Below are 14,373 nucleotides of genomic sequence, written 5' to 3' on the forward strand. Positions count from 1 at the left end.
GGGCTCTGCCCGAGGGCATCGCCGCCCTCCGCCGCCTCAAGATCCTCTGGCTGAGCGGCACCGGGCTGGCAGCCCTGCCCGAGGGCCTGTGCCAGCTGAGCGCCCTCGAGAGCCTGATGCTGGACGGCCCTCCCCAGCAGGCCCTGCCCGCCGGCTTCGGCAACTTGCAGCGGCTCAAGATGCTGAATCTCTCCTCCAATCTGCTGGGGGAGTTCCCTGCTGCCATCTTGGCACTGCCCAGTCTGGAGGAGCTCTACCTGAGCCGCAACCAGCTCACCCTGCTGCCCCCTCACCTCTGCCAGCTCCGTCAACTTCGCACCCTCTGGCTTGATAACAACCGCATCCGCTACCTGCCTGACTCCATCGTCCTCCTCCACAGCCTGGAGGAGCTGGTTCTGCAAGGCAACCAGATTGCCATCCTGCCCGAGGGCTTCGGGCAGCTCTCCCGTGTCACCCTGTGGAAGATCAAAGACAACCCCCTCATCCAGCCCCCCTATGAGGTGTGCATGAAGGGCATCCCCTACATTGCAGCCTACCAGCAGGAGCTGGCCCACTCCCAACCTGCCCTCAAACCCCGCCTCAAGCTGGTCCTCATGGGCCTAAAGGATGCAGGAAAGACCCTACTGAGACGATGCCTCATGGAGGAGGATGGGCAGAGGGAGGATATGGGAAGTCTGGTGACAGGGAGCACCCAGCCCAGAGTGTGCCCTGGGCAGCAGCAGGACCTGGGGAGAGTGCCAGTTGGGTGTTGCGCCTTCCCAGAGCCTCAGGACTCTTCCTCAGTGCAGGTACCTGTCATTCAGCAGCTGGAACATCTCCCTGCTGAGTGGCAGGACTTCCCTTCTCACATGCCCTCTCACAGGGTAAAAGGGGAAACGCTGCGTCCTACACCATCGCTGTCACTGAGTCCCCCACAGGTACCTTCAGGACTGGGACTGCTGGGGGGCAGCAAGGGCATTGAGGTGATGGACTGGACAGCAGATGCAGAGCGAGGCCTGACATTCATTGTGTATGAGCTGGCGGGGGACCCAAACTATGATGTGATCCAGTCTTTCTTCCTCTCTCCTGGAGCCCTGTATGTGCTGGTGGTGAATTTGAGTGCCTACGTCCCTCAGCACTTCTACCCCTCTGTGGGCTATTTCTTGCACTGGCTAGGTTCCAAGGTGCCCCATGCTGTTGTGTGTATGGTGGGAACCCATGCTGACCTCTGTGCAGAGCGGGAATTGGAAGAGAAGTGCCTGGACATCCATCACCAGATCGCTCAGCAGGAGAAAAGGGATGCTGAGGGACTCCAGAGCTTGGTCCAACAGGTAGATGAGGCTCTGGGACAGGACTTTGACCTGCGCTGCTCCAGCCCGCACACTGCCTTTTATGGGGTCTCAGACAAGAACTTGAGACGGAAAAAAGCCCAGTTTCAGTACCTTCTCAACCACCGCCCACAAATCCTCTCTCCAGTGCTGCCTTTCAGCTGCCGGGACCGTTGCCAAGTGCGTCGCTTGCGGGACAAGCTCCTTTCGGTGGCTGAGCACCGGGATATCTTCCCGAACCTGCACCGGGTTTTGCCCAGATCCTGGCAAGTGCTGGAGGAGCTGCACTTCCAACCACAGGCTCAGCAGCTGTGGCTTAGCTGGTGGGACTCTGCCCGGTTGGGCTTGCAGGCGGGCCTGACAGAAGATCGACTCCAGAGCGCCCTGTCCTACCTACACGAGAGTGGGAAGCTGCTCTACTTCGAGGAGCACCTCACCTTGCGGGAGTATGTGTTCCACAACCTGCCGCGGCTCATTGACATCCTCAATGTCTTTTGCCAGTGGGATGCAACAGTGCTGCTCCAGAAACTGCTTAGTGACACCCACATTGACGAACTGAGGGCCACTCAGCTCCATCACTATGTGGAGGGCTTCTTGCTGCATGGCCTCCTCCCTGCCCACGTTATCCGTCTCCTCCTTAAGCCCCACGTCCAGAGCCGGGAGGATCTGCAGCTCATCCTGGAGTTGCTGGAGAAGATGGGGCTCTGTTACTGTGTCAACAAACCCAAATGTAAGCCCCTAAATGGGGCAGCTGCTTGGTACAAGTTTCCCTGCTACGTAAAAAACGAGGTGCCCCATGCAGAGGCATGGATCAACGGTGTCAATCTGAGTGGACAGTCCTTTGTGGTCGAGCAGCTGCAGATTGAGTACAGCTTTCCATTCATTTTCCCACCTGGCTTGTTTGCACGCTACAGCGTCCAGATTAACAGCCACGTGGTTCAGCGGTCAGATGGCAAATACCAGATCTATGCCTACCGGGGAAAGGTGCCCGTGGTGGTGAGTTACCGGCCTGCCAGGGGAGCTCTGCAGCCAGATACTCTGTCTATCGCTAGTCATGCATCCCTACCAAATATCTGGACAGCTTGGCAAGCTATTACCCCATTAGTGGAAGAACTGAATGTCCTGCTCCAGGAATGGCCAGGCCTGTACTACACTGTGCACGTCCTCTGTTCAAAGTGCCTTAAAAGAGGGTCACCCAACCCACACACTTTTCCAGGTAAGGCACAGCCCCACTTGCCATTCATCTCTTCTGGAGGTTTGCCCCTTCTAGAAGGGAGTTTTACAATGTTAGTCTTAGCTCTGTCTCTTATTTTTTCGTTTCTTGGGTTTTGGGGGTTTTTTTGGGTTTTGTTGGTTAGTTGTTTTGTTTGCTTGTGGGTTTTTAAAAATATTATTATTATTATTAGTTTTTCCTTTTTCTTCTCTGCTTTAACTCACTAACCCTGGTGATTTGAGTCATGAGAGAAAACACTAGGGTAGCTCCAAGGAGACAGGTTTAAAATAGCCCTATTCTGAGATGAGAGGGGTGTTGCATCCCCCTTTGTCTGTACCTTTTCTCTTTGGTTTTTGGGTTTTGGTTCTGAGCATTGATAATGCCATTATTGACAAGGCCCTGACCTGTCCTCCTTTTTTGATTCTTTTGAATGGCACTGTGTTCTACTAATTCCCTTTACCCTCCAGCTCCCCTTTCTGGGGGCTATTCCTAAATGCAGATAGAGATGCCTGAAGGACTGCAGGTGTCCCATCCTCTCTGCTTCCACCCTCCATCTCCAGAACCTGTCCTGTGCTGCAGCCTCTGAATGCAGGAAAGCTCCTGCTGGTAGACAATGGGTGTGTTGGTCTGTATAAAAGTAAGTGCTTTCTCGGATCTGAGCCTTCTCTGTAGCAGGAAGCATTCTTCCCTGAAGAGAGAAGGATACTCCATCTTCTTTGTTTTAAGTGTCTCACCTAGCAGTGATTCCCAGACTGTGCCTCTTGGAGCTATTGAGAGCAATTATTTTCCTTCCTTGCTCCCCCTTCATCTAACGAAAAAAGCATAATCTCCTCTGGAATATGAGTTGTGGTGCTTTTTAAAGCTGTTGCTCTCAAGTCATGGTTTTATCTGTGGTGTTTTCCAGCAGCATCTGTTTTATTTTTTATGTGAGAAGGTACTGGGTCCTAACCTGTGTCCTCCATGCTCCGCTGGGTTTGCTCTGGGGTTTGTGAAGGCCATGGAAAAGGTGCTTTGGTGTGTAAATCTTAATTAAATCAAAATGCACTGTGAGCTGTAAGTAGTGCTGTAGAAACTTGCTTTTTTAATGGATACACACATACACCCATACTGGAAGTATGTCGGAGCATTCTTTATTTTATAGGTTGCATTAATTTGTGAAAGAGCTGGAGTATTATTTGAGTTAAAGCAAGCAGTGGTGCTGAATTAATTCATAGGCAAATGTGAATAATGAGTGTTTGGGGGACTTGCTTTGGTTGGTTTCTGGAGGGGTTGGGTTTTTTGTGGTTTTTTTGCTTGGTTGTTTTTTTTTCTCCTCTGGACCTTGAAAATAAGGAGATGATGTTTGCCCGCATCGTTGATTGCATCTCCCTCTCGCTGTGCTGGCTTATGTAAGAGCCATTGGGCTGAGGGGCAAACCCATGCTGTGAGAGCTGCTGAGTGGTATCCACATGCTGGGTCTTGCTCCCCACATGGTGCTTGGGACAATGTGATCTGCTGTCCAGGTAACCTCAAAGACTAAAAAACCACAACCCTTAAAAAAAAACACACAAAAAAACCAAACACAAAAAATAAGCCAATACCAACAACCAACCAAAACACCCACTGTAACCTGCCAGGACATCAAACTATGTGCAGGTGTGACGGGTGGATATTGAAGGTTTACCTTGTGAATAATTCAGATCTGCCGTCACATTTTTTGTGGCTGATTATTTTTTTCACTGATGAGTAGATGATGCTTTCAAAGTGAAATGTGAAGAGGAGCAGGACTGTCTGCAGATGATCGGCATCTTTGCTGACTGGTGCCAGTCAAAGTAGGTCTGGAAGCATAAGGGGAGCATGGAAATTGAAGGGCCTTTTTGTCTGGATTTGACTGTGCCATACATGTTTCTTTAGAGGCAGAAAAGGATTTCTCTTACCTGGGAGCCAGGGTGGGTGTACTGGGAAGGGAAGGCTCAGGTAAGCAGTGCATCCTTGGGCATGGGAGGAGTGGGGGCTTGCGTGCCAGGCATCAAAATGTCACCTTGGTGATGCTGCCTGTGGAAAGGGAGTTGCAGTGTTTCCAGACCTTTCCAGGGGAGAAGCTGGGCCTTGCTGCCAGGAGCACAGGGCTTAGCATCCAAAGTGCCTCTGTCCTGGGCCATGGGGTGAATGTCTTAACACGAAAGCTATCCAAGTCTAGCTGGGGAAAGAGCATGTTGAGAAGGCAGATATGTTTCAAAGGCAGGGCTGATTTGTGGAAGTTCTGAAGAGTGATTAGAAGCTGCAATTAGTGGAGACGCTTGCTTGTCTTTTTGGATGATGCTTAAATCTAGCCCAGCTATGACTTGGGTTGTATGAAAAAATGTAAACCATCATTTGGCTTGAGGAGGCCTGTATGTGTGCATTTAATCTAAAATATTCTTTGCTGTGTGTCTGCTCTGTGAATAAAAGACTGCTTAGGAGCCCCTAAATGGCAATCGTGAAGCTGAAGACTTTTTTTTTTTCCGCTGATTTTGTTGATCAGGAGGCATGTGTGTTTAAAGTTGTGCTGCCAAGCTTGCTCTTGTGCGAGTGAATTGTTGTTGGCATAATTTTTAATGGAGTGTAGGAAAGAGATGGGTCTAATGTTATGAAAATATGTAGCGAGGGAGATGTCTGTTTATTTCCAAACTCTTCCAGTGGAAATCCCTGGCAATTACAATGCTGATAATTCTTGCATAGGGCTGTGGTCTTTTTAGGACTGCACTGAAGAACTGCTTTGCAGCTTGTTGACCTTAATAAGGGAAATATTTCTGTGGAGACGCTGCCAAATTTGTGCTCAAAAATGGAAGTGCAGTCTGGCTATGTGTCTGGTTGCACAATCTGTGTCGTCATTCATTAAACCAATGGTGCATTCTTTGGTTATCCAAAATTTTCATTGGAATCCCCTACAAAGAGGGGACTTGGTTGCTCATGAGTTGACAATTAATCCTTGCTTTTCCTCTCCTTCCTTCCCAGTCTTGCATGTGCATTGTCTAGAACTTCCATTGATAATACACACAGATACTTTCTGAGAACGAGCTAATGTGTGTAGAACTGGTTAATAAGAATTGAGATTCTGGATTCAGTCTTTTGAGGGTTTATTGCTATGAAACAGTGAATAAAAGTGTTACAAAAATGCCTTGATAGGGTCCTTTTAAGGAAGTTTTTGTGTTTGAAACAGTTTTAGTAGCTGGGTGAAATAGTAACTGAATTGGCATCTGAGCTGGAATCTCGCTGTGCTTTGGGGCTGCAGTCATCTGCTTGGCTGGTAAGTGGTACATTGACTTTTTTTTTTTTTCTTGTACGTTTGCACTGTATATAAATAAAAGTATCCCTGCCAAGCTAAGAATGGCAAATCCTTTCTTGGAGTGACCAACAAGAATAGTTTGCCACTTGAAGATTGAGATCTCAGTTAGGTTGTTGCAGGCCCTATGAAATGCTGTCATTTTGTATGTGGTGTTCTTTTAGCCCCTGGACTGAAAGGCTTTTTAGGTTATTCATGTCCCATAAGTTATTAAATGACTTGGCACTGGGGGGTGGAGGTGTTTTGCCATCTGTCTGGTAGTAGACATGTGCTTTGTTTGGACAAACGTGACTGGATTTTCCAAGCTTGCCTTTGTGTGCACCTGCTAACTCCTCTGCTGTTGTCTCCTCTTGTCCTGCCCTAGGCTGAGTCAGGGTAGTTTCTGACTCTGCCAGGCTATGGTCTGCTCAAGATGTCCAGATAGCTGATGTGTGATCTTTTTGGGGTGGAAGGGATTGTGTCTGACCAGTAGTTTTCCTTTATTCCTGCCTGTGAAGTTACCTGTATGAATGCAGAGATAAGGAAGCCAGGGGCTATGCTCATTGCAGAAAATGAGCAAAATGCTGTCACAAACAAGATGACTGGGGTTTTCACAGATTAAAAATGTGATAGATAGAAAGCCACAGGCACAAGATACTGTGTGGGAGCCAAGCAGCCCCTCTCCAGAAAGATGCTGCAAAGATGTTGGGAAGCTTTTGAGAGATGCTGGATGACTGGAAAGAGCCTGTGGAGCGGAGGTGCACATCTCCTGTCTGCCTTGCTGCCTCCTGTGTAAGGTATCAGAACAGGGGAGGAGATCAAGAGTCTCTTCTGCCTATCTACCGCATCAAAGGTGAGGAGAAGCAAGGATTATGTGTCAGTCACCCTCAGGGGTACAGATGGAGGTATCATAACATAGTTCCCCTGTGAGACTTGTGTCATGGCCAGAGCACGGCTAATTTTAGGCCACCTTATCCATATGATTTGAAGTGAACCACATTCACCATCCCTGTGTTTGAGTCAAAAGCAAGCATGATCTCCTTTGGTGGCTGGGGTGGAGTCAGAAGAGAAAGAGGTGAAATAATCCATGATGTGTCATGCTGTCAAGTCCCGTGCAAGCTGAGGAGGGAGGGAGCAGGTGGGACTGGTTTTGTCAGAAAGGCTCAGAAGTTGCTCCAAAATCTGAGCTGACTCTCAGTGAAAGGATGATGTCAGGTATCTAATTGTTCTTTGTAATTAAGCTATAAGCACCTGGCGTTTTATTTGTAGACAATTGTAGTAGAGCAAGACCTGATTGTTCTAGAGCCTGATGCTAGCATTTGGCAGCCTTTTATTTTCCCCATTTGAGGGTGGAGTCTTTTTTGCCTGACTTTCCAAGTAGATCCTGTAGCAGTTTTGGGACTGTTGTCACACTCTCCTGAAGGTTGTGGCTTCAGCAGAGTACTGTGGAGTAATCAGAGACCATAGGGTGAGATATCAGCACAGTGGGAACACTGGTAGTGGATGATCTTGGTGGCAGGAGAAAGCTGAACAAGGCTCTTTGATTCAGGAAGAGGAGAGAACACATCAGTTGCTGAATCTGAGGAAGCTCTAGCACTGATTATTTAGCTTGCCAACAAGAGCTGATTTCTGTGCCACTGAAATGACAGCCTTAAGTGGTGTGACTTGCTATATGTGATGGTGTAGAAACACAGTCTGTTTGTCACCAAGGATTTTTAGATATGTCCTTCATGTGTTCTGCTGGTGAGCATTTGAGGTCCCCTTGCTTGGTGGCTGCAGTAGGGCGTCGTCTAATTTCAACACCACATTCAGGAAAGAGACAACAAACATTTCATGGTCTTGGAGGAGGCCGAGAAGTTGCCAGAGGAAGAGTGTGGTGTGCAGTGTGGATGGTGCCATGGGACTGTGCTTAGTGGGGTGTGGGAACCAGTCCCTGGGAGAACTAGGGTAGCCAGCACGGCACTGGGCTCATGCTTGATGGCCTGGCTTGGCGTGACACAGGAGCAGGAGGAACAAATTCAGCTGTGTATGCCAGAAGAGAGGCTTCGGCTTTGAATTGCCTTCTTAAAGCTGTTCTGCTGCCTGCAGTGTCTGGTTACCTTGTATCATGCACATTGCTTTGTGTATGCTTGGGGGCATTTTTCAAAGCTCCTAAAATGGAATTTGCTAAAATTACTGGAAATTAGGATGGCAACGTGCATATTCAACACTGATGAAGGCATCCTCTTCCTTGTGCAAAAGGTTCCTATGCATTTATGCTAAAGGAAAGGTTTCCTGGGATGTCAGTGTGATACAAGAACACTCTTCTGGTTTCTTCTGTAACAGCTTGTCTTGCCCTGCCTCGTTCCCCATGGCAGTAATTTCTTGGCTTTGGGCCTCTGGACTTTGAACTGCCATGACTGAACCAGGCAAACACTAGGTTTGGTTGAGTGGGTCTTTTTTGTTTGGTTAGTGAAGCAAAGCAGAGTTCTTGGTCTATAATACATTACTTTTTTGTTTGTTTGTTTTTGTTTTTTATTTTTACAGTTGCTGAAATTTGTCTTTGCAGTTGCTGAAATTTGTCTTTACTTACAAGAGGTGCTCAGTACCAAAGGATTCTTTGTTTCGTTGCATGAGAACTATTTAAAAGCTTCTGACTGTAGGGATGAGAGAAAAATGTTAATGTAGGTTTTCCCCCTCTACGAATCAGTTGATTACACAAGGTCTGATGTGTATTCTGTTTCAGGATGGTGTGGACACCGATGTCATGAAACCTGCTTTGCATACTGCTGTGTGCACGCACTTTTTCTGGTGCAGTTGCTCTTTCTAAAAACACTTCAGTGTGAAAAGTTTTTCCATGTTAAGTTGAGTTGAGGTGTATCATGTGTGATCCACGTGGAGGTGTATTTTGAGGTCCTACTCCTTTTGCATCTCAGGAGAGGATGGTGGGAAATCACCAACAATGATACATTTTTGTTGGCTTGTGGTGATGGTTTGAACATGTTACTCAACTGTGGTAGAGCTCTGAAAAAACAAGTATCAATTTAAAAGCACAACATGAGTGCATCTGGTGAGTAATTCTTCGGTATGCTGTGGCATCTTGTTGCATTTGCAGTATTAAGCAGGTAACTGTGGTAGCCTAGCATGCTCTCCAATTGCTGACTTGCTATTAAGAGTCTAGGCTAGTTTCTCAACTCTTGAAAACAATTTGCCAGGGGAGAAGGGAGAAAATGTATTCAATGGAAAGTTCTGTCATGTTTGAATTCTTGGATGTCATCAGAGTGAAAAAAATATTTTTTACTTTTTTATATTATTTCTTCTGTCTTAAGTAGAGGAAGAATAACCTCTGCAAATGAGTAAAGAAATCTGTGATCGGGGGGGTTAATACAAGATGATCAGTTTCTTCCTTTTATCTCCCTCTCTCTGCTTGTGGTACTTGAGCTTCCTATACAGATGTGGACAACTTTTTTGTGCCAAATAAGGTCACCTCTTGTTGGGTCAGCTTGTGGGATGCCAATTTAAAGGAGCAGCTTGTAGGGATGAGGAGTTGGGAGGAAGTCCTTAAAGTACCATGTCAGTTATGACAATCAAACTAGTGCTGCTGCAAACAGAATGTGTTGGTGCTTTTGGCTAGCCAAGAATATATCTGGAGCTGAGAAGGCAGTGCAACTGGGTTGTAGGAGTCTCAGTCAGTCTGATAGACAGTGATGTCCTTCCTTACAGCAGGAGAGCTGGTGGGATTCTGGTGATGATGGTATGAAGGAGCTCTGTCTCATACCTAAGATAAGGAGGTCTTGGCATTTTTAGAAGCTGTTGAGTAGATGCAGTTTACAGCCTGTAATGTGAAGATCACCTGTGTGGCTACAGCCTTTGTTTCAGCTGAGCAGCTGGGAGAGATTTGTTCTCTAGCAGTGTCGTTTTCTTGGGAACCAGATGTAAAGACTGTGGTCGGGGGTTCAAGACCTGTGAGACAACTGGCTGGTTTGCTTTGAGAGAAATTTCATTTGGGGTATTCAGCTGGACTGTCTTCGAGGGCTTATAATTCTGCCTCAGCAGGCTGCTGGAGCCTAAATTTGTATTGTACTTGTGGTATTTTCCTGGCTAAAGCTTGGTTCTGACTTTATTGATCAGGTTGCCAACGTGGTCAGTGGCAGTGTGGTTTAGGACTGATGCAGGCTCACTGGTTAGGGGTGACTTGCCTGCGGGCAGTGGATGGAGGGTGTGTTAAGTCTAAGCTGTGACTGCTGGCTAGCTCAACCTACTTGAGTTGGTTGTGGTTTAAAGCAAAACCTTCATTTCAGATTTGTGTTTTTCTGGGTGGTCATTCTCAGAAACTCTCTGCTTCACTTAAAAGCATGCTGAGTAAAACCTACTTACTGGTTTTAGCTATGTCTAGGTTCGACTCCTGGGGACAGGTGTGAAACTGGCCTTGTACCTACAGATTTTACAAGGCAACATTCATTTTTAATTGACAGCGTGGCAAACTCTGCACAAACCAAACAACAACTTTCAGGTGAGCTAGGCACTTCTGTGGGGAAATCCATTAGACTTAATGCTTGGGGATGATCAGGCTAAATGGAACTGTGAAGGCAAGTAAGTTTCAGAGCAAAACAAAGCTGCATCTCAAATCCTCTTTCAGACCTACCTGGTTTTGCCACATTCTGACTCAGACATGATGATACTCCAGAAAGGACCTGTATTGCTGTTAACCTAGGTTACACAGAATTGTGCTGGTGAGATATGGGGAGACTTCTGCTGGCTTCAGTTAGTGGTGTTTCACAAGGGTGGCTAAATGTGCGTTCTCTTTATGAAAGCCGTACCAGGATAGCTTTCCCTTTACCACATTTTAGGGTGATGCTTGCCAAGCATTCAATTTAGATAAGCATTTTTATTTGTGTTACATGAGAGGGAGCCCTAACCTCCCACACCATTCTGGGTTAGGTTCCTCCTGCTTTGCCTGGTGCCCATCACTTTCTGTAGAGTTTTCAGGCTCTCCTTGTTATGGCATAACATGAAAGAAATTAACAAAGCTACAATGGTAGGACAGGGCTCTTTGGACCTCATGCTGTGATTGATGATAAAATTAATATTATAGGTTTTTATACTAATGGAATGCAAGATCGTGGCACACTTCACTGAAGACTTGTCTCTTGAGTGATCTGTACATAGTAACTCCCCAGTTTGTGTGTGGTGAATTCCTCTTGAAGCATGTTGTTTGCATTTTTAGCAGGTGTTTTCCTCTCTACCAATGCAGAGTGAGCAGTGGCATATGATAAGGGACAGATCCTACCTTGTAACAGGGTAGGGTTGTTGACAAGCTTCCTAAAAAATTAATTGGCTGTAGCAACTGAGCATAGCTGCTGTTTCACAGCACCCAAATCTTCAGGGTTTGTCTTGAGATAGAGTTGCTTGTCCTAACTTGCTTCTCATGTATCTAGCTGCTGTTTCTGCCACATGAAACAACACAGTGGAGAAATATTGAGAGTGAAGACAGTGATTAGGTCTTTCCTGACTTTGAGAGACATGTGCATTTGGTGCCTTTGCATCCATGAAAGGCTGTCAGCAGAAAACTACTGGAGAAGCTGATTTGTTCCAAACCTACCCCAAAACAAGTGTCCTTACAGCTAGTATGGGTACTTGCTTTACATGGTCAACAACTGGAGTGCAGCCTTCCTGCAGCAGAAAAGCATGCATCTCTGTCATGTGGCCTCTGAAACGTTACAGCAGACATGGCAGAACTGCAAAATTGGGCAATAGCACAAACCGTGAGTGCTGCATGGTGCAACAGTACTTGGCAGCATCTCTAGTTGTTACTATGGAGCTATGTTGCTGACCATTTAATACCTTTCTTCACTCACTGTGGTCTCTTTCTAGATGAAGCAGTCAGATATGGATGGCAGGCAATTTTTCTGTGAACAGATATGTTTGAAAGCAAGGACTTGTGCAGAGCTGAAATGCACAGGCACAGAATATATTCCCATTACCTGTGTCTGCTCAGTTGCACTTTCATTACTCTCACTAAAATTTTCAGATAAATATAGGTCAATGGAAGGTGAAGGACCCACAAATGGGGTAATGGTGGGAATGGTGATCCATTCTGAAAAGCTTTCATCACGTATTCACCATCCTGGTTTTTACACTTGTATCTGTCCATTGTCCCTCTTTACTTGTACTGTGTATAACTTCCTAGTCTGTACACTTACTCTCTTCTGCTACATTATGGGGAAATATAGCATAACTGTCTGTCAGATTGCTAACCATTGCATTTTTCAGGATTACATCCTCAACAGATAGTGAAATGCAGCTGTACTTACTGCAACATGTGACAGGGAATGTTTCAAGATATTTATGCCCAATTTATGTGTTTTCTCAGAAAGGGCTAAGCAGCTGGGGCCTTGGCTATATGGGAGCAAAGAGGACTTGAAACAGCAACAGAAATTAAATATGCCCTTCCTTTCATAATTCCTCATCCTCTTCTTTATGTGTGCTGTGGAGACTGGCTCACAGGAGTGATTGCCTTCCTTAGCAGGGTGATTTAGTCATGATGGGACCCACAGGAGCTAGAGCAGAAGAGATGGTAGAGAGGCAGCTGACCTCCTTCAGCACGTTTGGAGATCTGTAGCATGGAAGGTATTGCAAATTTGTCTTGTAAATTGCAGAGTCACCCAAGGGTTGTCCAAGGGCACAGGGAATTGTAAATCCAGACAAACTGGTAGCAGGCTGAGCAACAGCTGTATGGTGCCAAACTTTCACGCAGTGATGGGGGGCTGTTCCTGGGCCAAAAGAGTTTTTAAAGAATGCTGTACGTTGAGGGTAAAGCTGCTGGCTTGGCCTCCACTACCTTAATATGGTCTCTGAGCCAGGCAGCCTCTGTCCCACCATTACTCCTTTTAAGTGACTGTCTTGCTCCACCACATTACTGCTCAGCCAGGCCAGGAGCAAGCAGTGAGAGCTGGGATGATCAGTGCTGGCTCAAATTAGTCCCCAAGTGCTCCTCTGGATGGATTGGCTTTCCTGGGGAAGCTTTGTCTGATCTGTATCTTCAGGAAGCCATCATGCTGTGTCCAGAGAGGAGCAAGCAGGCAGTTGTCTTGCCATGCTGTGGGTGTATCCCAGGCAGGGAGAGAGGCACAGACTCATCCTGTTGATAAGTCTGTGCTGCTGCAAGGAGGGAGGAGACGGAGTGTCCTGGTCTGTATGGTGCTTCTTACCCCTTGCTGTGTGCAGCTCTGTTTTATAGGGAGAGCTGCTGTATGGGGTCAAATGTGCTTGGTGGCAAATTTCCAAACCAGGGAGTCGGCAGCAAGCACCAGGCCTACTTATATGCGTTGTGTAACCAGATGAGTTTTCAGCTCCCTGTGTGTTCCTCTAAATCTTCCTTTTGAACAGGCTCGCTCTTTCAGAGAGATTTTGATGCTCTTATTTCAGATAATGATGCACACACACTGAATATGGAAAATTCCATGTCCAAATGGGTGTTGTTTATCAAAGCATTTACATTTAGGAAATCTATCAAAAAAAGAGGTTCCCCCTCTGAGATCTGACATAACACTTCTTCATTGCTGTTATTTTTACTACAGAACAGTTTAAATTTATTATGGTGGGGCACTGAGTGATGGCCACAGTGTGAAAGAAGACGTGTTTCTGTGAAGTAAGGCAGCCATGCTGAAGCTCCAGGGGTTCCAAGGGCAGCTTGTTCATGCTGAGCTTCTGCCAGTGCTGCATCTGGAACCCTGGCAGTCCTCCTTAGCTCTCTTGAGCCCAGTGCACCCAGCAGAGGGTCTCTTGGCCTCTCCAGCTTGCTCTGGGGCTCAGAGCTCTGTTTAAAAAGGTGCTTAACTGATAGCAGTTAACTTTTTCAGCATCTTGGAGGTGTAGTGAGTGGCAGTTGTGATGGATTTTAGCACCCATCCCAACCAACATCCAAATTCAAGGAGGACAGTGTGAGAAACATGTTTCACTCGCACCGAAGTAGGGAGACAACAGCACGCACAATGGGAGTTTGTGTGGGAACTAGTCATGCCTCTGGTTTCACAGGTCTAATACATCAACTCTCCTTTCACTGTATGCTGTTACAGACCAGGACTGAGCCATCCCAGGCTTGAAAATCCACTGCTGGAATCACACTCTGCTGGAGTACCTTGAGCTCTTAGTGTCAGTAATACGTAATCCAAGCTTTCAAACCTTTTTACTAGTTTCAGGGTTGTTTTATTTTTCTGTTTTTGTTTGGGGTTTGTTTGTTTTTTAAAGCCAGCTCCTTTGTGGAGCTTTGAGCTCGTATTTTAATATAGCTGACCGCTCTGTTTCAGTTGCCTTCTGACTTGTTTCCAAACATCCCATGTCTGCCTTCACATTGAGGTAGGAGTGAAGGCAAACAACTGGGATGTTGGGAAGAGATGTCATTGCTTCCTGGCTGCAATATCCCAGGGATCTGTTGATCAATAATTTATTTCTAATTTTTTTTTAAGCTTCTGGTAGAGAGCTGTGCAGAAACAGTCAGTGGGTGAAAATGGAGATGATGTGAGCCTTGCTCTGGAACTTTAGTCATCTCTAGGTACTTTTGATCAGATCCATGATAATGCTGGAGGGCT

The 14,373-nt window shown here is 46.5% G+C and overlaps 1 protein-coding gene across 1 annotated transcript in view; it reads left to right on the forward strand.

Moving 5' to 3' along the window:
• Positions 1-14,373, forward strand: part of MFHAS1 (malignant fibrous histiocytoma amplified sequence 1) — a 30,287-nt gene that overhangs the window by 1,673 nt on the left and 14,241 nt on the right. Inside the window, exon 3 of the mRNA XM_009995974.1 lies at positions 15-2,523. Within this exon, the coding sequence (XP_009994276.1) occupies positions 15-2,523 (2,509 nt within the window). The remainder of the gene's footprint in view (positions 1-14; positions 2,524-14,373) is intronic.

The sequence above is a fragment of the Chaetura pelagica genome, unplaced genomic scaffold, assembly GCF_000747805.2.
Source record: "Chaetura pelagica isolate M959 unplaced genomic scaffold, ChaPel_1.0 scaffold142, whole genome shotgun sequence".
Lineage (NCBI taxonomy): Eukaryota > Metazoa > Chordata > Aves > Apodiformes > Apodidae > Chaetura > Chaetura pelagica.